Genomic DNA, 27589 nt, shown 5'->3' with positions numbered 1-27589 from the left:
TTGCGGTGATTTACTTACCTATGTTAGATGTGATTGATCTGTCATTAGCTTACCAGGGTAAGAGCTTATTTGCGCTCCTTGACCTAACCTTGATAGTGAATGAGTGAGTGGTCCAGGAAGTGCATCTTTACCAATCTTAGAGACTTTTCATCCACAGTGTCTATTCTGGCTTATCTTTTGAAACAGTTTTGTTTTCTATTTTTGTTTCAGGTGCTCTTATCAGCCATGAAAAATTTCTACTTCAAATCAATACAGAGCGTGAAATAGGAAACATGGGCTATAAACTAGGACAGGTATGTATCCATGCAAGAATGGCTGTATTCTTGTATTTGCAGTTTAAGAAGCATAAGGGGAGACTGGTGACTGAAAGGAGGCTTAAGTGGCAGCGTTGACAGGCAGTGTAATGTTAATAGCTTCATTTCATTGCCATGTAGAGTCAGCAGAATTCTTCGGGTCCTCTGAGGTGGGGAGCATCTCCCCAGATGCTCAGCCAGCCTTCTTCAGGGCTGGAGAGAGCTCAGCCCTGGGAAGAATGAAGCAGTGTGGCAACACTTGAGCCTACAAAGACCACACAAAAGTACTGCCTTAGCCCTGTCACGGGGAGGCTGTCATGGAGAATTTTTTACATACTTTGTAGCTGTGCTGGAAGACAGCAGGGAAAATTGTTGTAGTTTCAGCTAATAATGCTGCTGTCAGAATACCTTTGCCTATGAATATTACAGTGCAACATATATTGTGCAGGAATGAGAATTTTATGTTCTTTCAATTCGTGGCCACACAGCTTTATCACATAACTTCTGATGTTCTGATCTTTAAACTGGCTGGTTTAAGTGTGGTCACTGGTAGGAGATAAATGCTGGAAGCTTGTCAGAATCATGCATATTGTCACATTCTGGCCAGAATTCATGAAATCCAAGGCATATCCTGCCCTGTTGACAGTCATCTGTATCAAATTCAGATGTTTTGTGGTTTTAGACCAACAGAAAATACATAAGATTTACAAAGCACAAAATAGATTTCGCTAAAATAGTTTGGTTACAAATAATAGACATGGATAAAAATTATAATAACTACCTAAAGTGAATTAGATTAAATTACCATTTGACTTAATTTATGTTTAAATGCTGACATTACCCATATGTTCGTTCTTTAGCCCACAGAATAAAATTTATCAATTTGCCTTGAAATCATAGGGTTTTCATCTATCAACAATTTTTCAAGGCATACTCTATCAGGATGTCATAGAAAACTTTCTACTAATGGAGTAATAATCTTGGTTTGCATCTCATTATAAAAGGTACAATGAACAAAAGTCGTGTTCCCTAGTTTTTACTTCTGCAAGAGCACGTGGGCAGATTCTCTTCCAGAGTGGAGTCCTGTTATATTTGTCTTCCAGGACTGCTGAGGGTAGATCTGGCCAAAGTGAAGGCTCTTCTAAGCTTGCTGACCTCTATTGATGTCAGATGGGGGACCAGAGTCCAGGTGTACGTGGTTTTCAGCGATGACAAAAAGTTGGATGATCTTACCAGATCATATTGTCACTCACTGATCTCCACCCTCTGTTTAAGCATTTGCTTTATGTGATCTCTGCCTAATTTTAATAAATCCTGTGTGGAGAAGCCCATCTTTCCAAACTATGGTGAACTGCAAGTAGCCGTTAGATTGAATACATCTTGTTCAGTCAGCAGTAGGAGGCCTTGCTGATTTAGATTTAAGTTAAGCCACTGGTAAAAGGATGTCAGCCAAATTCATGCTTCCACTCTCATCATGGCTGTTTCTTGCCAGCCCATTGAATTAGAGATGCAAGAGACAACTTCTAAATGGCTCACAGGAATGGCTAATCTGTATCTGGACTCATTCTTTCTCTCTTTTCATCCTGTATTCTACAAAGGTGACAGTCATGCCTTCCAGTGTTTAGCTCATAATAACCCTGAGAAAGTGTGTCTGGCAGAATATCACCAAACACATTCAGAGTGGGGATTTGAACCCAGCTCCTCCTATCCACAATAGTTCTGCCATATTTTTTCCACATACTTTCCGGCTACTGTCCAAAGCTACTGCAGGCAACATACTGTTGATGTACCAAAGCTATGTACCAGGGCATCAGAGCTATGTGGAAAACAGAACCTCTGAACACAGTTTTATTTACCTCAAACAAGATTTTATTGTGTAGAATTTTCCCTCCTCTGCCATCTGTCATCGGTCAGCTAAGGTTCTTAAATTTGAAGATTTGAGCATGAATTAGTGAGCTGGCATTGGTGAGTTGCTGCTAACTATTGGAGTTCTCTCTGCTGTCATCCCATTACTACTTTTTCTTTAAAAACTGAGGAAGATTGCTTGAGACAGCAAGAGACTCTTTTCACCATTGGGAGTGGAAGGGGAACAGAATGGGGAAGAAGAAGAAACAACACTGTGGCAATTTACTAGAGGCAAATGCACCTCATAGAGCCAAACAGCCATGTATAGAGGACCTCTTATCCCAGTCTGTAATGCAGGACGATCTGTCTAGTCTGATATTATCCCCAATTTGTGAGTCTCCCCACCCTTCCCACATATCTACTACTCAAGTGTTTCCTGGAAAAACTAGAGCTGGAACCCCTCACAGAGAATTCATGCTGGTGACCAAGTCTCCTTTGAGAATGACTGATGTCATGTTCCCTTTAAGAGGAGCAGTGGATGAATTCGCTAGCAAATGAACGTGAGACCACGTGCTATTTTCAGCACTTAAAGTGTTCAAATGACTCAGGTTACAAAAGTTTCACTAGCTCTTTAAAGATTAACAAGCCTCAGTGTTCTGCTAAATTGGTTCCCTCAACATTTCCATCAGATTTCCTTCCTGATTTCACCGATATATTAGCCGATTTCTCCATTTTAATGGGAGAAACTGTTGAAGTGTTGTTTCACCAATTAAAATATATTTCGTCCCAACTGAAAAAAATTAAGCAAAACTTAACTCATGCTCAGTCAGCCAGAGAAGACAGCTGCGACTATGCTCCCAAAGGTTATCTTATCAACTTCAAAACAAACAAAAATTGCTCTTACTGTTGTCAATAATCATTTGAACAGAGGGAAATCATACTTCACTTAGCTCATTATTAGGAAGAGACAGAAGACTAACTGACTTGATAGATTTTGAATTTTTTCCAGATTCCTGTAGAATCTAGAGATTTATAATAACATTTTATAAACCAACCATTTGCAGAATTATAATGAAAAGAAAAGTTCCTTTGTGTAAGGCTGAACACCACTCAGACCAAGTCAACGGAAAAAGAAGAACTGTATTGATTTGGGTTGCCCTAGCTACAGGGTGCTGGAACTGAGGATTCTTGACCTCAGTTCCGGTATTCATTCTATTTACAAAAACAGACAGCAACCAATCAGCTTTTCCCCTCCCTCCAGTTTATTATTTATTTATTTATTGGATTTATATCCCGCCCAATCCCCAAAGGGCTCTGGGCAGGTAAGAACAAGCTTAGAACATTAAAATATGGCACTCAGCTCAAACTGACTGAACACATCATTAACAACCAGCGACCCAGGCTGGAAAATGATGCTCTTCTCACAGTCAATGGGAGGCAAACCTTTTCTTGCCCAAAGACAGTCTCCAACCAGGACCTGCAACAAACCAAGATCTGTCTTCATATCCACTCATTCACTTATTCATTTGCCAATGTTTTACATGCCCTCCAATGTCACAGTGCCCTTCCACTCGAACATTGCACATATAGCTCAGTTCCTCCTGTCTGTGCGATCTCCGAGGCTTCAGCTGTCCCTTCCTGACTGACCGCTCCCTCTTTTTCTCCAGTCTTTGCTGAGTTCTTCAATTTTATTTTTTTCACATCTGCTCCAAACTCCGCTCCTCTCACCAGCTGTCAATCTGCTGTTTATTACCAACCGTTTCAGCGGTATATTCAGAAATCTTTATTGTTTCTTTTATATAATTAAGATTTTGTTAAAGCCTTTTGTCCTCTTGTTTTGTTTTCCAATAAATGTTTTTGATGAATAAATTGTTTCTCCATTGAGTGAGAGGACATCTGGATTTTGCTAGATCACTAATCAGGGAGGCAGGAAGTTATGTAAATTTTTCCCAGGTTTCTCTCCGTGCCCTGGCTCTGCCCTCCTCTCTCTCTCTGCAGTTTGCTTTCTGCCTTTAGGGAGTGCAGTCGCAGTGGCTCTCATTGCCACTGTTCTTTGTGTTTTAGTGTGTCTACATCTATTCTATCCCTTTCTGTGTGAGTTGTTTATCTGTCTCTCCCTTCTACCTTCTCTATTTCCTGCACCTTTGAGGAAAAGGAAGCTTACATTTGACTTTTTGGAGAAGTCTGCTGCAAGACCTGTAGTCCAGGTCTACCATTGGGGATTTTTTCCCCCCTCCCTCCTCGTCTTCCCGCTCTGCCCGGCAGTCTCCAGTGCAGGCAAGCAGCGGATGGAGGGGCTGTTTGCAATGCCCAAAAAGGGAGAGACGCTGCTATCCTTGGAGGAGGATAGCCACTCGAAGAAGGCTCCAACAGAGCAGACATCCTGCTGCGGAGCATCCATTCTGCCTCCCCGGCTGTGGAGGCGCACCATGTGGCCGACTCCAGGAGGATCGGAGTTTTGCGCCAAAAGAAAGAGATGCACAAAACGGCCGCTGCCAGTCGCGGTGCGCCACCTAGTGGCTTTCAGAGCCCACTGCACCCTGGTGTCCCGGGTCAGGGCTTGATTGAACTTGAAACGGAGTGAGGCAAAGCAGCCAAGTCTCTAGAGTCTGTTGAAGTTGGCAGTAAGCTGTCTCTGAGGGAGCTTAAATCAGAGCTTTTAAACTTTGTTAAGGGGGGCTTTTCAGGAGGAGAGAGCAGTAATGCGGGAGGAGATGTTGACCCTTTATAGATCTCAGGAACTACACCAGACAAGCTCGCTCCCTTTCAGTGTCCTCACGGAGGGTGCCTGCTCCTGTCCAGAACAAACGGCGGCGGGGGGGGGGGGGCCCCCACCCACTTGTTCAGGTGTTTCACCACTTCACTGGGGTCCCCCACCCTGCCAGGGAGAGTCCAGGATAGCGAGCATGTTCTCCTGACCCAGCCATGCTTACTAGTAGGTCTGGGCACACGGTAGAACAATAGAAAGCAGCTCCAGCACAATGTAAGGCTGAACACCACTCAGACAAAGCCAACATAAAAAGAAGAACTGTATTGATTTGGGTCGCCCTTGCTGCAGGGTGCTGGAACTAAGGATTCTTGTCCTCAGTTCCAGTATTTATTCTATTTACAAAAACAGACAGCAACCAATCAGCTTTTCCCCCTCCCCCTAGTTCCTGGTCTCTCATTGGTTCTGACAGAGCTACATAGTTTCATTTTGCCGTAGCTCCCCAGCTCGGTTTCCTGCTCGAACGCAAAAAGGTGGGAGCTGGTGATAGCTGGAAATTGTAGTCCTGACACTTTGCAGAGTTTTAACATGCACCCTTGGAGGGTATTTCGAAACACCTATTGCCACCCTTTTCTCCCTGGATTAAAATAAAATATGGATCTGATCCTAAAATCTCACTGGTTACATCAGATAAACATCTAGAAATGTCAATCCCACTGACCTATCGGCCATCTGAGTAAATCATGTAATGGAAATAGAACTGGAGAGCACACTCACAAACTTAAAAACAGCTACAACAAACACACAGCACATTTTCAGATCTGACAGACCTCAACATAAGAGAACTATTGACACAGAACACCCTCCAAAAGATAAACTCCCTACTACCTCATGCTTGCTGTCAAGTAACATCTTGGAGGTGGGGGTGGAGGGTGTCCTCTTGCTGATGAAAATTCTCTCTCTAAAGAGGCAGTATCTTTTTAGGCAGCACTTCCCGGTGCAAATGCAAATCCACAATCTCCCACCTGATTTGACTCAGAGCCAACTCTCAACAACATTGAATGACATCAGATAACAATGGCAGTGTACAGTGACCACAGTGGAATGTTGGATGAATTAATAGAAATAGCCTGGTTAGAATCTCCACACAAATATCAAACACTCTCCGTTATTGCCTGGAACATAGCAGACTGGAAAAATAAAACTGGCAATCGAGACTTGTCCAACTTTCTTTATCACTTTGATTGTATACTGTTACAAGAAATCTGGTCAGCAGTACCAGTGAACCTGGAAGGATATACCACTCATTGCATTCCAACTATTAAGTCTAACATAAAAGGTCATTATAAGGCAGGCCTTACTATATATCTCAAATCTTATGTTATTACCAAATATACCATCTTGGATCCCCTCCTCCCCTTCAGTGCTTTCTGTCTTAATACAAACTAAAGTTCTAAAGGTCATTTTAGTCAATGTGTATCTACCACCTACAGAGGATATGATGGAACTGCAGTCACTCTGGACAAGACTTTCCAACTATCTCTCAAATTCTGACTTCTCTAACTCCATCTGCAGAATTATTAATCTTATGTGACCTAAATATGAGAATAGGAAGAGATAACTCCTCCTTGGCAGAAACAGTGAGTTTTAACTCTATAGCGATCTTGCATGAAACCCCTTTCCCTCCCCAGATATTCTTAAGGACCTAAAAGCTCATCAGACTGGTACTTACCTCATGGAATATTATGTTTCTATTGACAAAAACTTGCACAGTGGCCATCCCAAATTTATCTTATCATCGGATTTCACCTTTGTGGCATACATTCTCCACTGCTCCTTAAAACATCCATTCTTTCCATATTGGAATTAGAACAGAAAGTGATCACCAACCCCTTGAGTTATGGGCCCTTGGCTAAAAGAAAAGTCCTCTACTCTAATTGCTCCATCTAGTTCAACTGATCTGACCCTAACTAGAGTTAAGTGGACTCTGATAATAGGAGCAAAAGTTGCAGCACTATTACAATCGGACAAACTCAGATTTCTGAGGGACAACTTATTCCATACCAACTGTCCTGATCAGGCAACTTTCCTTATTCTTACTAGATAAGGATCCAGACTCTACCAGTGTTGTTACTAAATTTCTTTCACTAGTACTAAAAACCAAAGCTTATCAAAAGCTGGAACAAAATGGCTGGGCTGTACAGCTATTAATCCCTTTTTTATAATTTATTAATTTTACAGTTCAAAAACTTTAATTTATTTTCGTATTCCAATAAAGGTATCTGAATTCTGATTTTCTAGTGAGAACTGTTCTGCTGCTCTCATAGTATGTGACACAAAAATGGGTCCGCAGATTCTATATGGTACTAGTGGGGCCCGGCCACGCGTTGCTGTGGCTTATTGTGGTGAAATGGGAAAGGAACAGTAGCAGCAAATCAATTGCAGAAGCCAGCAGTACGTGCTCATGCAAACATGCAGCCTGATACTCTGCGATGTCAGTGATGTGAGTGCCCGCATTCCTTGGGGGGGGGGATGGAAAGGCACCCCTCGCACACATCTAGGCTGGCTGGTCATGATCCTTTACCTGGGAGTAAGTTTGGTTGGTGGCAATGGGTGTCGCTTCTGAGGAAACCCTCTAAGGGGTGCGATGCAGCCATTCAAAGTATGTCACGATTGCTGTACCGAGCTTACTCCTGCGTGCCTGGTTTTCTTAACTGTAACCACAGTATACTCTCTTCCCTTGCATGCCACCCCTCCCCCTCCCTCTCTTCCCTTTCCCTCCGCTAGGGTGGGTGGGTCATATCAAGATGCTGGGCCTCCCCTCCCTTGCATTCCATCCCTCACTCTCTCCCCTCTCTCACTTCTCTTTCCTTTCATGCCTCCCCCTCCATCCCTTCCCTCTCCCTCTCTTCCCTTTCATGCCTCCCTCTCCCTCCCTTCCCTCTTCCTCGTGTGTATGTGTGTGTATGTATTTCACTTCCACTCGAGTTACTGCCTATATACTGTTTTCACTGCTCATATCTGGCCATCTGAGCGAACATTCTAAGCTGCACAAACATTCTAAGGATGACAGTTACACAGAGACAGTTGCATGTCCTTCACCAGGGAGCGCTAGGAAAAAGGCGTTTTACCTGGGCCAGGTGTGAAATTTCAGATATTTCAACTATTTGGCATTAGGTCAGCAACAATTAGAAACTAGGACATGGAAACTTTTCAGTACTGGTTAAAAATCTATTTCAATTCTTATCCTGTTGTCCTATATGCTGGGGGATTCCTTTATTTCTAGCTTGTTCAAATGTATTATGAGGAAACTGCTCCTTCTGGGAATAGATTTTAGCTCACTTGCTGGTTTCGAGGAAATGTATTTTTTGAAACACATAGCTGAGACTGGAAGATCAAGAGAGGCAAGTTATAGAATCAGATTTTTGTCAGATTTGCTCACCTCATTTTTGTGGACTATAGTTTTCTTACAAAATGCTGATAACTTGACTTCCTTGGATTCTTTTTTTTGCTCAAAGGCCTTTCATGCTGGCTCTTTCTAATGTAACTTTTGGCAGATATAAACAATTACCAACTCTTGAGAGACTATGCCTCTTTGGATGTGATGTGCCAGATACTCTTACTCATTTTTTTGTCAGACTGCAAAAAATTTTACCACCAACATTTCTCAATCAAACAACAAAACCTTTATTAGGCATTATATAGAGTAAAAATAAAAATGAATTAAAAGTCTGATACAGAGCAAACATGTGATAGAAATTGATATCACTGATGTAAAGAGTCACGCATCTTAAGCACTCGCAATAGGAAAATTGCAATGCTTTCAATGTCCTTGTGGTGGCCATAGTCCAGCGATTGTGCCAACTTTAAATTATAAAAGTTCTTTGGCTTGGAGTCAAACTCAAGGGCAGGAATGATATGTGATGAGCATTGGGCAATTTCTCACTTAAACACCACCATCAAAAAGGAATGTATATACTTAAAAGGAAACAAGTCAACTAAATTATTATTGAGGGATAAAGACTTGGAAATGAGGGCAATAGTAGCAAAAATTTTAACAAAAGTTATGAAATGAACTGTCCTTAATATGAAGAACAGACAAGACATTGTAATTTTGCCCTGTTGCAATATGTTTAAGTCGTAAATTCAATCTCCAGGTGTGATGGGAAATAGTCACTATGTCTTTTATCGTGTCTTTTATCTTTTTGCACTCTAAATGCCATTAAAGGTAATTTGACTTGACTATCGTTAGAAAAATATCTGCTCCATATATGGAAGGCTGTTTTGGTATGCAGAAGAGATCTTTAAAAAATGGCTTTCATCTTTTTGTCTCGGGTGGCATATGAACAGTATGGGTAACAGACATCTTTTTCCTGTGACTTTGCAAACAGCAGGCTGCTTTGCATTACCACAGAGCTCTTTTTATGAACTTCTGTTCCCTTTGTTTTCATGGCCTTCCCGAGCTCAGTTAATAGTATCCAAGAGGATACTCTTACCAAACTGGGGGAAATGAGCTAACCTTTTCTCCCAAGATAAACACCAGCTCTTCTGCCGTGAGTGAAGGAAAGGCATAGGTATTTTCAGATGGTCCCATAATCTGTCTAGTGAGTGATAACATTAGGAAATCAGATTACAGCAGAGGTGCGCCTGGGTCAAGATCAATTGTAAGTGATAAATGTTTGCCTTGCACAAAGGTTGTAAATTAAAGAGAATAAAGCTAAGAGAATAAAAATCAAAACAATTTTTGAAAATTGGATTTTTTTTTTACATTGCTTAATATATACACATTTATAATTAAAAGTCATGGGTTACTTTTTGCCATTTAAGGTCTCCATCCACTCTGTGTGGCTAGGAAATAACATTACTCCCTTACGGGAAGAAGAATGGGATGAAGATGAAGATGATGAAGGCGAGATACCGACTTCTTCGCCCCCGTCCTCTCCCATCAATTCCAGGTTTTTGGAATTTTTTGCTTTCCACTTTAACTTTCAAATATTGGTGGTTCTTAGATTTTGAGTTCTGAAAAAAATCTTCTGCGGTTGTCATCAGCCAGCAGACCTGTATGCATTATTGTGCAGCTGCTATGCTGTTGGAGCAGCTTCACCTTCTTCCTCTCTGATTACAGGAAACACCGGGCAGGCGTAGATATACATTCCTGTTCCCAGTTCTTGTTGGAGCTGTACGCTCAGTGGATCCTGCCATCAAGCCCCAGCAAGAGGACTCCAGTTATCCTGATCAGCGAAGTGGTTCGATCTGTAAGTGTTAACTTTTCAGTGTTTTACATTTGTGGATGAGTCTTTTAAAATACTTGGGGATGAGGAAAACTTTGGATTTCAAGCCCAGTAGCATCACTGTGTGGCTTAGAAATGAAATTTGTTTACCACAGTGTCTGCTAAAGAGATAACATTTCATTAAAAAAATTGTAAGGTATTAATTAAAAATATGTAAGGTCATGGGAACCCTTGTTGACTGTTCATTGAGTTGTCCCATTCAGCTGGTAATCATACCTGGACACCCAGCCTTTTATCCTTCTCTAGAGAAGATGCAGGATGTGAGTAGCACAGGTCCTGCTTCAGAGGAAGGCATCCTCAACCCCTCCCATCTATTCTGAGCAGCATTGTGCCCGTCCTGCTTCTGCAGACCCACCTGTTTTCTTGTGCATTTGTTGAGGGGGGAGGGAGGCTTTTTTGACTCTGTATTTCCTGCATATCGGGGAGCTGGCAGGGTTTGTATGGTATTCTCCATGTGGAGCTATGATGTTGGTGTCAGGATGCCATTTGCTGGGGCAGGCCGGGGAGGGGACTACGGGGGAGAGCTTTTGCTCTTGCAGGTGCTCATGTGTTTCTCTGGCCTTGGAGCTCTGTGGCTGGGATGAGCTCTCAGACTGGACTCTTTTTACTGTCTTGGTTCTCATGGGGATTTGCTACAACATAACAACAGTTTTGGCGCCCTTCTGCCAGAACTGTCTTTCGCTGTTACTCTCATGTCATGAATGAAATCCTTGAACCCATCAAGCAAGTTATTGTCTGAACGGGGAGTTTGACAGTTGGTTACAAAACAATTGCAACCAGAGAGAGATAATAGAGAGGAAAGGTACCGAAGCTGTGCTGATGAACCAAGGTATACAAATTTGTTGGTATAAAAGAGGTTGCATTCTTTCCCTTTTTGAAAATCTGTTCCTAGCTTTGTACACTTGAAACACAGACAGATTCCACAAGCTGTGTTTGTGCTGATGGCAGCCTAATAGCAGCTTGTCATGACATCTGTGTCTGCTTCATGAAAATGACTAATTGCAAACTCTTTTTTAAAACATAATGTTTTGTACTTGCAGCTTTTGGCAGTATCTGACTTATTTACGGAACGGAATCAGTTTGAGACGATGTACACAACATTGACAGAGCTGCGGAAGACGCATCCCTCAGAAGATGAGATTCTTGTCCAATATTTGGTCCCAGCAACATGTAAAGCAGCTGCTGTTCTTGGAATGGTAATAAAAATTTTTACATCATGTTAAGATAAATTCTAATGATCAGAATATGGTCCAGCTGCTGCTGTGCTCTGCCAATTAAAGCTGCAGTTGAAGGCTAATTAAAATTCACATTGGGAGAGTCCTATGTTGATATCCAAATTCATATTGGATACCAATGTCCTATGTTGAAAAAAAGCCTCACCCAGTCTTCATCTAGGCCAGAAGGCTCTGAATTCATTTTGTCAACTTCCAGGTTTTCCCAGACTTACAAGTGATATTCACAACACATAGATCTCCAGGCTCTTTTGGAGAAAATGGCTGGGCCAGTGTGTGCCCGGTTCACGCTCTGTGTGTCGTCCCATCCCACCCACCCCCAGCGCGCAGACGCACACCCGGTGCAACGCACACACACCAGCCCCTGGTAGCTCCACCTCTGCGCAAAGCCTGTAAGACAGTGCTGTTCCACTAGGCATACAGTTGAGGGTGGCTATGATACCATCTGGCCTCTCCCTTCTCCTCCTCCTTCATTCTACTGATTTCCATCCTTAACCCCTTGAGGGTGTGGATTGTTACTGATTGCCATATTATGATTATTTTAATATGCATTTATTGTTGCTTGATGTTTTAATGTTTATATTGTTTTATACTGTTGCAGTGTTTTTATATTGTATTGATATGACGTGAGCCGCCCCGAGCCCAAAAGGGAAGGGCAGCAGAGCAATCTAATGAACATACAAATAATATTAATCCTTCTAGAACTGTCCCTGGTTCCTGCTGTCTCTGTCTTGTCCATCAGCCTTCTAAGTGGTAGAAGGTTGTTGCAGAGAAATCCTTTGCATATTTCTAGATTCCTAAACTCCTCTGCAGTATTTTCTGTAATTTTAGTGTTGGGGATGGGTGGGTAAGCAACAGCTTACACTACACATTTAAATCACATTCAGCCCCCTAGAATAAATGGAGCTCTGGCCACAAGATACACCAGGAATTAATGTGTGTTCAAGGGGGAAAAACAGTTGATCTTAAATACAAATAAATAATAACTGTCTGCCACCAGCTTGCTTACTGATTCCCCATAAGTTTCCTTTTTTTCCTTTTTTGCATCTGCCAGGATAAAGCTGTAGCTGAGTCTGTGAGTCGCCTGCTGGAATCCACGCTGCGTAGCACTCACATGCCCAGCCGGATCGGAGCCCTGCATGGCATTCTTTACATCCTGGAATGTGACCTCCTTGATGAAACAGCCAAACAGCTCATTCCAATTATCACGGAATATGTGCTTTCCAATCTGAGAGGCATAGCCCAGTAAGTGTTGTCCACTGATAGTTTGCAGTTGTACCTTGATCCTACTTGCATTCACATGTTAAGCGCTCAACACCTGTGAAACTCTGAAAACTGCAGACCTAAATGTTCCTTCCAATGAGCTACCTAAAACCCCAGTCAAAAAGTGCTTAAGAATTCCACCTGTGGCACATTTTTAGCAGAAGGCTGGAGTTCTGCATACTGGTGATGATCTGTTTTCTGCCTGTTCTTGCAGCTGTGTGAATATCCACAACCAGCAACATGTCTTAGTAATGTGTGCAGTGGCGTTCTATTTAATAGAAAATTACCCACCTGACGTCGGGCCTGAATTCTCTTCTGGAATTATTCAGGTATTTATGTGTGCTGTGGGTGTTCCATGACCCTGAGAAGTGCAGTGGGCTTAATAAATAAGCACAGTTGAGACAGACAGAATGCAGACCCCAAGAAATGGCCACTACCCCACAATAATACCCTTGTGCTCCTGATGCCTTTACTATGCATTGAATGGTCTGGCATTCACGCATGTTTAAACACATAGGGGAGAGTCTTGGTCATGCCATTTACCAAGCAACAAGCACGTTTTCTTGCATTTTTTGGCTTCCCCTGCCCTCTTGCATTACAATTTATTTATTTTGCTTTTTTATTTGGGCTGCTCTTTTGCAAGCAGCATTTGGTGAACAGACTCTTTGTGGGTCTTTCCAGATGGAGGAAGATTCAGTGAATCAAGCTACACCTTCCTAGTTCTGCCCAAATGGCAGCACTCCTGTTTAGGCAAAATCTGAGGTCATGCGTAGTGGGAGACTGGCAAAGAGCTTGGTCTTGTGCTGGGAATGAATGCCGGCACCATCTCTCAGTGATCATTACTCTGATAATTAAGCCGAGACTCCGGGATCCTGCACTTGTGTTTCTAAACTGAATTTCCTATGGAGGCTTGTTGCATGTGTCTCCCTGCAAGTGGGCATTAAATTTCTCTTCTATTTCAGATGTGTGGAGTGATGCTGTCTGGAAGTGAAGAATCCACACCCTCCATTATTTATCACTGTATCCTGAGAGGCTTGGAACGGCTCCTCCTTTCAGAGCAGCTCTCTCGACTGGATAGTGACTCCCTGGTGAAACTGAGTGTAGACCGTGTGAATGTACAGAGCCCCCACAGAGCCATGGCTGCACTGGGGTTAATGCTGACCTGCATGTATACAGGTGTGGATCTAGTCATGAGGTGCAGACACTGAATGCAAAAACAGCTCATAGGAGGTCATGTCTCATAGCTTTGATAGCCTCAGGGTAATTCTGCTCAGTGTAACGAACTTGGAAAGACCAGGCAAAAGTAACCTTTTTAACAGTTCTTTATTGTGCTGGCAGTCATAGTTGAGAACAAGCAATGCGAGTTCTGAAGGTTTCAGAGCAGTGATAGCAGTTTAATACAGTAGCATTTCTCCTTCCCACCCCAGAAAATTAAACAAAGGATAGTTTCACACAGGCAAGCAGAGATAACACTCGGTCAGAATCCCCCAGCCTAGCAATACAGCCAGAGCCGACAGGCAGGAAAAAGGCCAAGGACAATCCATACACTAACAACATCCTGACACACAGCAGGAACAGGGATTGTGTAAGTGATGCCTTGCTAAACAGTGGAATAAATTCAGAAGCAGTGTGGGCTGTGTGATTAGCTGAACTGCTACCTCACTGCCAGACGCTTTGGAAATAAGTCCAATAAGTTTAGTCATCAAGTCTGAAAAAGCCTCTCAGGCAACTAGTTTCATCTAGACCAGGGGTCTGCAACCTGTGGCTCTCCAGATGTTCATGGACTACAATTCCCATCAGCCCCTGCCAGCATGGCCATTGGCCATGGTGGCAGGGACTGATGGGAACTGTAGTCCATGAACATCTGGAGAGCCACAGGTTGCAGACCCCTGATCTAGACTTTTCTTCTCTTGAGGAGCATCGGGCAAAATGACACATGTTCCCAGCTGTATTTCCCTGTGGGACAGTATCAGGACATAGCCAGCTTTTGTAGCTAAATTTCAATTTTCATTTTCTTTAAAAAATAAAAAAGAGAGGCTTTTTATTCACTGCCATGGTGCAAAGAAAACTCCTTCAGAAGAAGCAGTTCAAAGATGCAAAATACATACATGTTCACACACAAATGAACCCCTGCTGCTGCTATTTTCTGTAGGCTGAAGATTACTGAAATTTAGCAAGATTTCCCTTCTCATCTCTGAACTATATTTTATACCAACATGGCACATTGGCTTGATTTTATAATGGCTGTATCTGTCTGTATCTGCTGGTTCACATGGGGGGTGGGGATTGCATGAACATATTATCAACAGTTTGGGCGCCAGAGCCAGAACTGTCTTTTCTATTGCTGTGCTCTACTGTCCTGAATAAAGTCCTTGAAATGATCAAGTGTGTTGTTCTATGAACTGAGAGTCTGACAATAACACTTGAACATTAAAAATGCCCTCTGCCCTAACCATAAAGCCACTGCCTTTACTGTGTAATTAAGAGGGCTTTCCTGACTCTGTTTGTCTATAGGAAAAGAGAAAATCAGCCCAGGACGAGTTGCCGATCACAATCCATCTGCCCCAGATAGTGAGTCTGTGATTGTGGCTATGGAGCGTGTCTCTGTTCTTTTTGACAGGTAAGAAATGGTGGCTTTAAAAAAATGATGTAGTCACTATTAGACAGAATGCTAGGAAGGTACGTTTTATTTTCAAATTGTTTTCTAGTATTGTGAATTGCATACAAATTGTACAGAGTAATAAAAAATGTGTAGTCGAATCTCTTGCTGTACAAAGACTCCTGGGTGAGCTCGCAGCTGTGTGGGGATCAAAAAAGACCCTTTTTTCATCCATCCAAAGGATGAGTAAAGCATTCCTGCACAGCCTTGCTCCTGGGGTGTAGATAGATCCGGAATCTCAGTGAATCCCCTGCCTTGTGTGGGCATTTCTTCCAGCATTTGCTGCTGGGAAAGACGTCAAGACTTCCAAGTGGGTGTCTTATAAATCAAGTTCCTTTTCCCCTTGTCTCATCAGCCTTGACTTAGTTTATTAGATAAGCTGAGGTAGGAGGATTAATTTAAATAGTATCTGTTAGCTTGGAATCAACCAGTGTTGATATTGTAATTTACAGTGGACTGGGTTTTCCAGTTTAGCAGTTTTCCTTTTCATTCATGTGATCTCAAACCATCCCTTAATACCAGGGGTCTGCCTCTTCCATACAAGCAAATCACTGTTGTGCCCACGGGGACAGTGGGAGGATTGGTGTGGCAGTTTTTCTCTTTCCCCAGTGGTGTCAGACCTTCGGGTCTGGAAATAACAGAGACTGTTGGATCATTCCAAAGCTGTTTATTCCCGTACATAAGAAAAGAGAGATCTGAGCCTCAGCTCAGATCTGCCCCCTATATCTCTTGGTCCCCCTTCCACCCCACCCCAGGTGGCTCTCCCCATTTTACACTTCAAAGTGAAACCAGTCCTGGGAACAGATCACACTTCCCTGGCGACAAGATCTTGTGTCCGGGGAACCCTGTGAAAAGAGGAGGAAGGGAGGTGCTGGGCACCTACAAGTTGCCGCTGTAAAGTCAAACCCTCCCCCCCCCCATGTCAGCCCCCCTTGTCCTGCTGACAGGATCCATCCTGACAAGTGGCACGATGGTTTACTACTCTGGAGGGTCCTCTGGCCTTTGGGTCCGGCCCGTGAGGCTGCTGCTACTGCACAGTCCCCATGCCGATGTCAAAGGCTGTAGGCAGCCATTTGGATTTTGGCCCCCAGTACATTTTTTTAAATCTAGTAGATTAAATCTGTTAAAAAATTTGAAGGCAGTTCTGTTTAATTTTGTTTAGCTGTGTTGGAAAAACGGTTACCGTATATACTCGTGTATAAGTCGACCTGCATTTAAGTCGAGGCACCTAATTTTACCACAAAAAACTGGGAAAACTTATTGACTCGCATATAAGTTGAGGATGGGAAATGCAGCAGCTACTGGTAAATTTCAAAAATAAAAATAGATACCAATAAAATTACATTGCTTGAGACATCAGTAGGTTAAATGTTTTTGAATATTTATTTCAAAGAAAAACAGTAAACTAGCTCTGTAAGTGGAAAAGGGGGTCAACAAAAACAATATGGTCTCAACAATAACTTTAAAAGTACAAAAACCTTAGCTCAATCAACAACCAAGCTAAAACATAAGAGTTAAAAATCCTTCAAAATTGGATTTTTGGTCAGGGGAGGAATGTTTATGTTAGCAGTACCAACATTTCAGAGTATCTTTAGGAGACCCTCCTGATGATACCTCCTGATGATACCACCCAGGTTTGGTGAAGTTTGGTTCAAGGGGTCCAAAGTTATGGACTCTCAAAATGCAGCCCCATCTACTATTAGCTCCCATTGGAAACAATGGGGGATGGGGCACCCCCTTTGGGGGTCCATAACTTTGGACCCCCTGAACCAAACGTTACCAAACTTGGGTGGTGTCATCAGGAGAGTATCTTGAAAAATCCTCGACATTTTGGTGCCGCTAGCCTAAAAACTGCACCCCCTGGCGGCTGACAAAGTGAGAACCCTAAAATATTTTTTAAAATACACCTCACTCGTGTATAAGTTGAGGGGGGCTTTTTCAGCACAAAAAATGTGCTGAAAAATTCAACATATGCGAGTATATCCGGTAATTAAATTTTCTTCCCCAGGTCCAGGGCCACAATAACACTGCCGGTGGGCAGGGAGTTCCTTGTGCAATACCAGAAGTTTTGCTTCTCATAGAGAAACCCAGTCTCTAAGAGATGCTTGCTTTCTCAGCTTTTAAAGCCTGGTTATTTCTTTTTCTAAGATTTCTTTTTTTCCCCTTCCTTTTATTTATTTTAAAGCATTTTGTTCCATCTTTCCTTGTAAGCGCAAGCAACTTACAACGGTAGTAATAAAACATCATAAAAAGAATAACAGGTATCACATGTACCACCACTTCACTCCCACAAATGCAAGGAAGAGTAAAAACATTGCACAAGCAATTTTGTTTAGAAGCTTGGACACCCCCCTCCGCCCAAAATAGAAACTAGCAGGTGCTCATTTTTTTAAACTGTGCCAAAAGTGCAGCATCTTAAAAGCAGAGTCAACAGTACCAAGGTCCAGTAAGAAGACACAGTCCTTCAGATAGCTCTTACCCAGGTTAGGAAGCACTTGAAAAGGTTAGCACTGTGCTTTTAGCAGATCTCGAAGCACATAGGTAGTTAGCATAATTGCTTTAAGATTAGTGTAGCACCATTGTATCAGTTCAATTTAAAAGACTCAGTTTGCACTAGGTAAAAATCCCAGCCTATCTTAGTGGAAACTTCCAATTAGCTTCTGCGGAGAGCTAATTGGACCTCGCCATCAGTATAGCCTAAGGAAGTGAAACAGGTTGGCAAGACCCCATCCTGGTTCAACTCGCATGTCTCTCCCTACCCCACCCCACCCCACGTTCCCCATTTGTGAGAAGATTTGGGTTTTCTTCAACTTCTGCTTGAAGGAGATTATTTTCTTTTTAGTTCACTATTTTAAATTCTACTTTTCAATCTGCTCTCTCTCTTTCCCCTATGTTTTCATTCTATGTTGCATTTTGTGAATGTTGTGAGCTATGCTGGAGATTCTAACTGATGAATTATAAATGAGTCAGTTTTATTTTTGACAGCACAAGCATTACAGATGACTAGATTCTTTTACAGATTTCTTTATTGTTTGTAGGGTCAGAAAAGGATTTCCCTTTGAAGCTAGGGTAGTAGCTCGGATACTCCCTCAGTTTCTTGATGATTTTTTCCCTCCACAAGATGTAATGAATAAAGTTATTGGAGAATTTTTATCTAACCAGCAGCCATACCCACAATTTATGGCAACTGTGGTGTATAAGGTAAGATTTTAAACACAAACAAAAAAACTGTTTTTTACTATTGTCTGTATTTCTTTGTGTCACATTCAGCTGGGTGGATGCATAAGCCTGTAGCAGCAAAATAAAATCAGTCCAGTGACACCTTAAAGACTAACCAAAAAAATTTTCAGGATAAACTTTTGTAATTCAGAGTTCACTTCTTTAGATATACAGGAGTAAATGCTATTTTATATACACAGTAAAAAGGTGGTGGTATGGTGTTACCTGAAATGGTAGGGGTCTCTACTTTTTAGAGTGGGGAGTGGGATCAGACTCTTGGCTTAGCAAAAGTTCGAGCAAGCTCAGGATCTTTGTTGCCTATGTATACAGATATCAGCCTTTGCAAGAAATTCCACAGGAGAGCAAATAAAGTTTAACAGATTTAGGAATGGTAAACAGATTCTTCGTGTGATGGAAATGAAGATGCTCCGGTGGATGCTTGGCCTGACTCTTTCCAATCATGTTACAAACGAAGTCATACAGCAAAGGCTTGGAATTACCCCAATTACACACAAAATGAGGGAAATGCAGCTCCAGGTGTACAGGCATGTTATGCGCCTGGAGGAGACTTCTGTTGCAAAAATGGCCCTAAACTTTCACCCTGGTAGCCACAGCCCACATGGAAGACCAAAGAAATGGTGGGTGGACAGTATTGCCGAAGACATGCATGCTGTCAACCTTACCTCTGAAAATGCCCAAAATCGAGCTATTTGGGGAAGAAAATGGCAGTGCTAACCCCCTGAAGGGGAATATAGCCCAAGAAGAAGATTTAGGAATAGTAAGGGTATACAAGCACACAATAGTCAAAGCAGAAGAATGTACACACAGTCCTGGGATATAAGCAGTTTTGAGGGGATAGGTTGGGAATATTGGAGGAATTGGGGGGATTCTTAGGGGTGATACTGTACCAGATCCTGAAGTGGCTTTGGATGTGTGAGAGTCCAGCGACCTGCACTCAGCTCCAAGAAAACAGGGTAGAAAGCAGGTGGCATGCAGCAGCAACGGAACCTCAAGGCAGTCTCAAAAGTACTGGGCAGAACAGTGTGGCCAGACCAGCAGTACAGACACTCTGAACACTGAGTGATGGGCGAGGTCCTATTTTATAGGGAAGATTAGGCCCTCCAATGATGCTATGAGAGCTTAATCTCCCAGGACAAAGGGAAATCTTACTTTTCTGGGGACGGACATCAAACTTAATAATTGGGTTGTTCATCTAATGGGTTGAGGCATTAGCTTGATGGGCCAAGGTTGGGAGTGCCTAAAAGGGGGAAGGTAGCTGATTAAATTACAGCTGTAGGACAATGACAATGCATATAAAGTGGTCATTAGGGATATCAGAGAAGGAAGTTCTTGGGTTAGTACAATATTTGACAGGTACACTGGGGGCAAACACATTAACAAGTCCTTTATCTCTACAGGGGTGTATAGTCCAGGGCTGGAGATGGTAATGCTCTCCAGGGCAGTGTTCGGTCTCGAACCTTGAAGCAATAAACAGACCCTGTATTGTTGATCAGTAGTGTTTATTGGTAGACATCGAAGCACCCAGCTTGACAAAGCCAGTTCTGGCAAATCTAGCTTTTGCTATTCCCTTCATTCTGATGTTAGTCCCCCTCTCCCATTTTACCAAGAAATGTGAGAAAGAGTTAATTTGGAGCTAAGGTGCCCCAAGGTCAGTAACAGAAAAAGATAGAGAGCCACTTGACATTCTGCCCCATGAGATAATGGAAACAATTACTGTTACCCCTTCCTTTTGATCCACGTGGGAACAAATGACATAGCAAGACATAGCTTTCAGGACATCAGAACGGATTTTGAGACTCTGGAAAGAAAGCTGAAGGATCTGGATGTACAAGTTTAACCTCCAATCCCAATTGAAGGACAATTGAAGCCCACGGAGAGAATAGTAGAGGTGAACAACTGGCTTTTCAGGTGGTGCCGCCAGAAACAATTTGGGTTCTTGGACCATGGTCTGTGGTTTCATGAAGAGGGACAGTTGGCAAGGGATGGGTTGCACCTCACGCCTGTAAAGGGGAAAAACCTTAAAGAAGCAGCCAGAGGAAATGCACCATGGCCTTCAATGTCTTTACACCAATGCACAGAGTATGGGAAATAAACAAGATGAACTTGAACTCTTAACACAGCAAAACAAATATGATATTATAGGAATCACTGAAACCTGGTGGGATGAGTCTCATGATTGGAACATAAGAATTGAAAGGTATAACCTATTTCAGAGAAACAGATCAAATAGGAAAGGAGGAGGAGTAGCATTATATGTAAAAGATTATTACAGCTGTGAGCAGGTCCATGACTTAAATCCTCCAAGCCAGGTTGAGAACATTTGGGTAAAAATTCAGGGGAAGAGAAACAACACTGATCTCATTGTGAGGGTCTATTATAGACACACACACACACACACACCCCATGCCAGTCTGAAGAGTTGGATGATGCATTTTTGGAACAGAAGACCAAACATTCAGAAAGGAGAGAAGTAGTGATAATGGGAGATTTCAATTATGTTGATATTTGTTGGGAGTCAAACTCTTCCATGACAATCAGAATCAACAAATTTCACACTTGCCTTGCAGACAGTTTCATGGACCAGGAGGTGGAAGAAGCAACAATGGCAATGGCTATTTTCAGTCTGCTCCTAACAAATAATGATGACCTGATTAGTGGAGTGGAAGTGGTAGAATCCTTAGGTGGGAGTGATCATGCTCTCCTGGAATTCGTTATACAGTGGAAAGGGTATGTGAAGTGTAGTCATACACGCATTCTAGATTGGGCCTGTGTAATGCTGGCTCAGTTGAATCTCTGACCCACAAATTATTACACTGTACCAGTTTAAGAAAGGCAGATCAAAGTAGGCAAATCTTACTCCTTTACACTCACCCGATCTTCCTGATTTATTTAGATTGCACTACTTGCTGGACAAGGAAGAAAAAGGAAGAAAAAAGATAGGATAGAGTCACTGCATGTAAAATGGCAGAATGTTGACGGGATGGAGAAAAGACAGAATTACTCAATACCTTCTTTGCCTCAGTCTTTTCCTAAAAAGGAAATGCTGCACATCCGGAGAAAAATGAAACAGAAGATACAGTAGGAGAAATTCAGTTCAGAATAAATAAAGAGGTAGTGTAGAAACACATGGCAATTTTAAACAAATTCAAATCTCCAGGTCTTGATGAACTACTTCCCAGAGTATTAAAACTGGCAGAAGTAATCTCAGAACTACTTGCTATAATCTTTGAAAACTCCTGGAGAACAGGAGAAGTCCCAGTGGACTGGAGGAGGATGAATGTTATCCCCATATTCAAAAAGGGGGAAAGGAGGACCCTAATAATTACCATTCAGTCAGCCTGACATCAATACCAGGGAAGATTCTGGAGCAGATCATTAGACAGACGGTCTTCCAGCACTTAGAAGTGAATACTGTGATCACAAAAAGTGAACATGGATTTCTGAAAAACAAGTCATGCCAGACCAACCTTATCTCTTCTTTTTGTTAGAGTGACAAACTTGGTAGATGAAGGGAATGGTGTGGACGTAGCATACCTTGATTTTAGTAAAGCTTTTGACAAGGTGCCCCATAATATTCTCACAAGTAAGCTAGAGAAATGTGGACTAGACAATGCAACTATTAGATGGATTTGTAATTGGTTGTCTGATTGAACTCAAAGGGTGCTCATTGATGGCTCCATCTTGGAGAGAAGTGATTAGTGGGGTGCCACAGGGTCCGTCCTGGGCCCAACGCTATTCAATGTTTTTATCAACGACTTGATGATGGTGTGGCAGAACAAACTTGCTTTGCCTGGCAGGCCCTATTCTGCTCCCAAGCCTCTCCCAGAGGTTGCCAACTTTTCCTGGGGAGGGCTAGCTTTCTTTCTGAGTAAACGTCTGCCACCACCTGGGGAAGGCCAGGATTCCTCAACTTCCTTTCCACCTATGAGGCCTTGCCTCAGTTTCCCTTGGTTCCCCTCTCTTGGGTTCCATAGGGCATATTGGAGGTCGCCAGTTGCCAGCCTTCCTCCCCCCTCCTATTTAGATAGCACATCCAAGATGGTGGGGCATTCGTGGTACAGAAAACTGTTCTCCACATCTAAGATTTAAAAGTATTTATCAAAAATAAAATGGTTACAAGTATGTTTTAGTGCTGCACCAGATTGAGCAAGGGTTTCCAAAACAAAGGATTAAACACAAATCCCCTGTCCCTCTCCCTAAACACACCCTGGCAGTTGTTGAAAATAGGCTAGGCCCTTAAAGCTTAGAAGGTTGCAATTCTGAAAGAGATCTCATTACCTGGCAGGCTGAGTGAGCACCCTGGATGAGCACGTGGTTCAAAAATGGCTGCTCTCTGCACAGCCCCAGCAAGAGGTCTTCTCCCTTCAGTGACCCAGCAGAAAGAGAAAGAGAAGAGACCTCGCCCCTCTCTTGCCAGAGTTTCATCAGATCCCAGACCCTCTTTTGACCTGGTCCAGCTAGGTCAAGGTATCTTTTCCCCTAGGTCAGGTAGCTCTTCCTGATGTCCCTCTGGCATTGTTTAAGTCCTCCAAATCCATGATTCCTGATAGAAGAAGGGGAGGAGGGGAAAGGGGGGAGGAGCTATTTCTCCACAGATGGAATAGAGGGCATGCTAATCAAATTTGCAGATGACACTAAATTATGAGGGATAGCTAATACCCCAGAGGACAGAATTCAAAATGACCTAGACAGATTAGAGAGTTGGGCCAAAACAACCAAAATGAATTTCAATAGAGAGAAATGTAAGATACACCATTTAGGCAGGAAAAATGAAATACACAGATATAGGCTGGGTGACACCAGGCTTGACAACAGGTCCAGAGGAGAGCAATCAAAATGGATTCCATTCCCTACGAGGAGAGACTTAGGGAGCTGGAGATGTTTAGTTTGGCTGAGGAGAAGGTTAAGAGGTGACATGATAGCCATGTTTAGATATTTGAAGGGATGTTGGTGAGGGAGCAAACTTGTTTTCTGCTGCTCCAGAGACTAGAACCAGGAGTAATGGGTTCAAGGTGCAGGAAAAGAGATTCCACCTAAACATCAGGAAAGACTTCCTGACAGTAAGGGCTGTTCGACAGTGGAATGCACTACCTTGGAGTGTGGTAGATTCTCCTTTGGAGGTTTTTAAAGAGAGGCTAGATAGCCGTCTGTCAGGAGTGCTTTGATTGTGTGTTACTGCATTGCAGGGGATTGGACTTGATGGCCCTTGGGGTCTCTTCCAACTCTATGACTCTATAACTATGATTCTAAATCTTTATATCACATTAGAGAATCATGCCACCATCCAACTGAGGAACTGAGATTTGATCTGATGAGTGGTGTGGAGGAGGGTTTTATACACTCCTGGAATCTGATATAGTATAATTTTGCAGTCATTCCTGGTTTCTAGTAGGGCTACAGTGCCCAACTTCTTGACTTACCAAAAATAGAACAAAATCAAGACAAATCATTCAGCCATATCTGTGTAAACTCCATTAGATCTTAGGTGCAGAGACATTCAACCTGCACTGAAATGTAACCACAGGAGGCTTCCTAAGCTAATTCTGAATTGAAACAGTGGTTTTCTGACACCTGTGAAGTTCTAAAATCACTTCTGGTTTCTGAATACCTCTGGCAACTCTAGGAGACAGTTTGGTATTTTTGAAGTCATCTTATGAATAGGTGGGGCAGGGGAAATCTACAGAATGAATTCAAGGCTGTGCTAAGATTTGAATAAGGAACTTCAGAGCACAACATTTCCAAAGCCTCCCTTGTAGGCTGTTTGGGAGGACAGAATAAATGTGTTATGTGTGAACTACTTGATTTATCTTTGGCAGGTATTTCAGACCCTGCATACTACTGGTCAGTCGTCCATGGTCCGGGACTGGGTGATGCTGTCGCTCTCCAATTTCACACAGAGAACGCCTGTCGCCATGGCAATGTGGAGCCTCTCCTGTTTTTTCGTCAGTGCCTCTACCAGCCAGTGGATTTCCACTATGTATCCTTTGAAGTACAGTGTATATGTCCTATAAGTTATTAAGAATAGAACAGTGGAGTCCAATCAGCACATATAGGAAGCCGCCATATGCAGCCATTCTTGTATCCAGGAAGATCTATGTGAGCAGAGTCAAGAATTTTTACAATAGGCCTGGAAATTTGATGGATAAGGTTCCAAATTCTATTTCAGTTTATCAGTGTTAATGTTCTATAAGGTGCTTTGAACATTTGTTAGAAGAGCCAGTTTAGATTTTAAAAGGACTATATTGTTTTATTTACAAATGACACACTAAGCTTCCACCGTGACTTAAAATCGTAGAGTTGAAGAGATTATGCCAGCAATCCAGTCCAACCCTCTGCTCAATGCAAGATCAGCCTAAGGCACCTCTGACAAATGTTTGTCCAGCCACGCTTGAAGACTGACAGAGCTCAGTACCACTGTGGCCAAAGTCATGTGGGAGTCTCTTCTTTGCTGTCCTTTCAGACCCATCCCACTAGGTTGCAGGCTTCTTCAGCTGCTTTCCTTCTGAGTGACCCTCTCCATGAAGTCTGCAGAGTGGCTACTTCATCCTCCTTTGATGATACCTTTATCCACCACTAAACTGTACACAAATGCCAAAAGAGAGTTAGTAACTGGGAAAACCCTTCTACGCACTCTTTTTGACTGAGAGGCTCACTCCCACCTCTTGGTGAGTAGCTCGTTACTCTCCCCATGTGAATGTGCACAGAAGCCATGGCAATGAAATCAGGGTTGTTCATCAAGTTGTCTTCTGTGCAGGCACACATTTCCTCCCTCCTGCTGTGCTGAATGTTCTCTTGCATGTTCTTGAATCTCCAGAAGCTCGGGAGAACTGAGGGGAAATAGTGCTTCTCCCTCATGGTGCATGATGGTTTTGGTGGGAGAATGTCACCTCATGCGCCAGAGAGCAGGAGTGACTTTTCATTCTCTAGAGGCTAGAAAGTTCTCTCCAAGATTGGGCTGCCCGTGTGCATTCCCAGTGTGCCTCTAGAGAAGACAACTTAATGAACAGCAGCGACAGGGAAAGTGCAACCTTATTTTTCATGGATTGTGTCATAGTTTTCCCTCATCTGAGCCCAATTATGCACAAGGCATCTGCTGTGCGATGGGGGCAAATGTCTGTCACAGCAAGATGTCTTGTATGGATGTTTTCCCTCCAACCGCACTTTCACTTTCTAGTCTCTCTGCAGCAAATGAGACCACTTGTTGCACAAAGTTAATTTTTGCTTTGCCGCTAGAGCGGAGAGATTTTCCAGTGAGCACATCTTTGCCCCAGACCTCTTCCCTCCTCCCACAGCCAGCCAGCCTTCCTGCCTGCCTTCCAACCCCCAAGGTTACAGATAAGACACCTGCGGGAGAGAAACATAGCAAAACAGCAGACAGAGCTTGGCACAGCGTAGCATCCCAGTGACCACCCATCCCCCATGACACACATCCTGACATGCAGGGAGGACTGAGCTGCCTCTCAGGTATAAACAGAGAAACGTGAGGAGACCACACTTCAGCGCCACTGCACGACTAAAAGACCCAAGGTAAGCGTTCCATGAACGGACAAGAGATCCTTCTGGCTTCAGGCAGATGTGGGTGCTCATGGGGAACATACACATACCCTTTTTGGTCTTTATAGGCTCATCCTGTCAGATTTCCAAAAGAGAAGATTGGCCCACATTACAGTCCCTCCCACTTCGTGACTTTCCACATTGCTGTTTTGGCTGACTGTGGGGAGAAAGTTGCTGCCCAACACAATGCCGGAGTCACGCTTACCTGGAGGCCTAAGGCAGGGGGGAGGCCAAGGAGGCTGCAGGCCGCGTTGATGGAGGCAGATGCTGTGCACAGCAGCAGTCTTAAAGGGCCAGAGGGAGCAAGGAAAGACCGGAGGGAGGGAGGGAGGGAGGGAGGGAGGGAGGGAGGGAGGGAGGGAGAGCCAGCCCCAGGGCGGGGCTTGGGCTAGAAGCGGGGGAAAGGATTGGGGAGGGCAAAAGCAATTTTATGTGGTTTTCCATATTGCAGGGGGCACCGCACCCCTAACCTCTGCCATTTGGGAGAGATGACTGTTATGCCATTGCAGATTTTCTATGGAGCTTGCAAACACAGATCCAAAGTGCTGGATTCTCTGAAGCAAGTAGAACATCTTCCACTAGATTAGATTTCCCTATGGTTATATGTAAAATAAAATTTAATTGTTGATTTTAATCTCACCGGAGAGTGGCATGTATAACAGTTATGACTTTTTATATAAAGTTTTTAGGGGAGGGTTGTGTGTTTGTGTTTCATCCTTGACCTTCTGGTTAGTCTTCCACACATTATCAGTAGAATGGGAAAATCAGAGCAAGTGGACATAAACCTGTTCTGCTTGGTGGCCATCGACTTCTACAGACATCAGATAGATGAAGAACTAGATCGCAGAGCCTTTCAGTCCGTATTTGAGATGGTGGCGACACCAGAGAGCCCATATCGCCGCCTGCTCACGTGCTTGCAGAATGTTCACAAGGTCACAGCCTGCTGAAGCGCAGCCCCAGATAGTCTTGGCAAGAATTCCTGAGTATCGGAGCCTCGGTGTTTTGGGATTCCTTCGTATTCCTGGATTCATCTCGTAATGTCTCTTGCCAACAAAACTATAGTTTTATCCAGAGAAATGTCTACTATGTGCATTTGTGTATATAATGTATATGTAAAATTATAAATGTGATTGCATTTGATGTATACAGATGTGTATATTTGTATTTATTAAACTGATGGATCTAAACTTGTTCCTGTTCTTAGACCAACAGTTATTGCATCTAAACATAATTTCATTAAAAAGTTATAGACCTGTAGGTTATGTCATTATTACAAAAATCAAAATGCAAAAGACAGCTTTGTAGTAAAACTGGTTCACTTGAATGCTCCTCTTTTTTTTTCTTTTTGGGGGACTGGGGGCTGCAGAAGGAATGGTCAGTTTGAATTCATATTGAAAATTTATTTGGAGATAAAAAAAGCTTTCTAGATTCTAACTCTGGTATAAATATCTTTGGTTTTGGATGGTGATGTATAGAAAGGAAAAATAAATAAAGGTATCTTTGTA

At 42.9% G+C, this 27589-nt stretch overlaps 1 protein-coding gene across 1 annotated transcript; it reads left to right on the top strand.

Moving 5' to 3' along the window:
* The first annotated feature begins 211 nt into the window (after nucleotides 1-211).
* On the top strand, nucleotides 212-27589 carry LOC125439913 (huntingtin-like). The gene is made up of 11 exons (XM_048509257.1): nucleotides 212-293; nucleotides 9673-9800; nucleotides 9971-10100; nucleotides 11177-11332; nucleotides 12423-12613; nucleotides 12846-12960; nucleotides 13594-13807; nucleotides 15146-15251; nucleotides 18329-18491; nucleotides 24347-24507; nucleotides 26818-27589. Exons 1-11 carry the CDS (start codon nucleotides 273-275, stop codon nucleotides 27029-27031), a joined length of 1599 nt encoding a protein of 532 aa, XP_048365214.1. The 5' UTR covers nucleotides 212-272; the 3' UTR covers nucleotides 27032-27589.

The sequence above is a fragment of the Sphaerodactylus townsendi genome, linkage group LG10, assembly GCF_021028975.2.
Source record: "Sphaerodactylus townsendi isolate TG3544 linkage group LG10, MPM_Stown_v2.3, whole genome shotgun sequence".
In the NCBI taxonomy this organism is placed as follows: Eukaryota; Metazoa; Chordata; class Lepidosauria; order Squamata; family Sphaerodactylidae; genus Sphaerodactylus; species Sphaerodactylus townsendi.
Note: the sequence above shows the minus strand (reverse complement) of the source record. Positions and strands in the feature narration are given on the sequence as shown.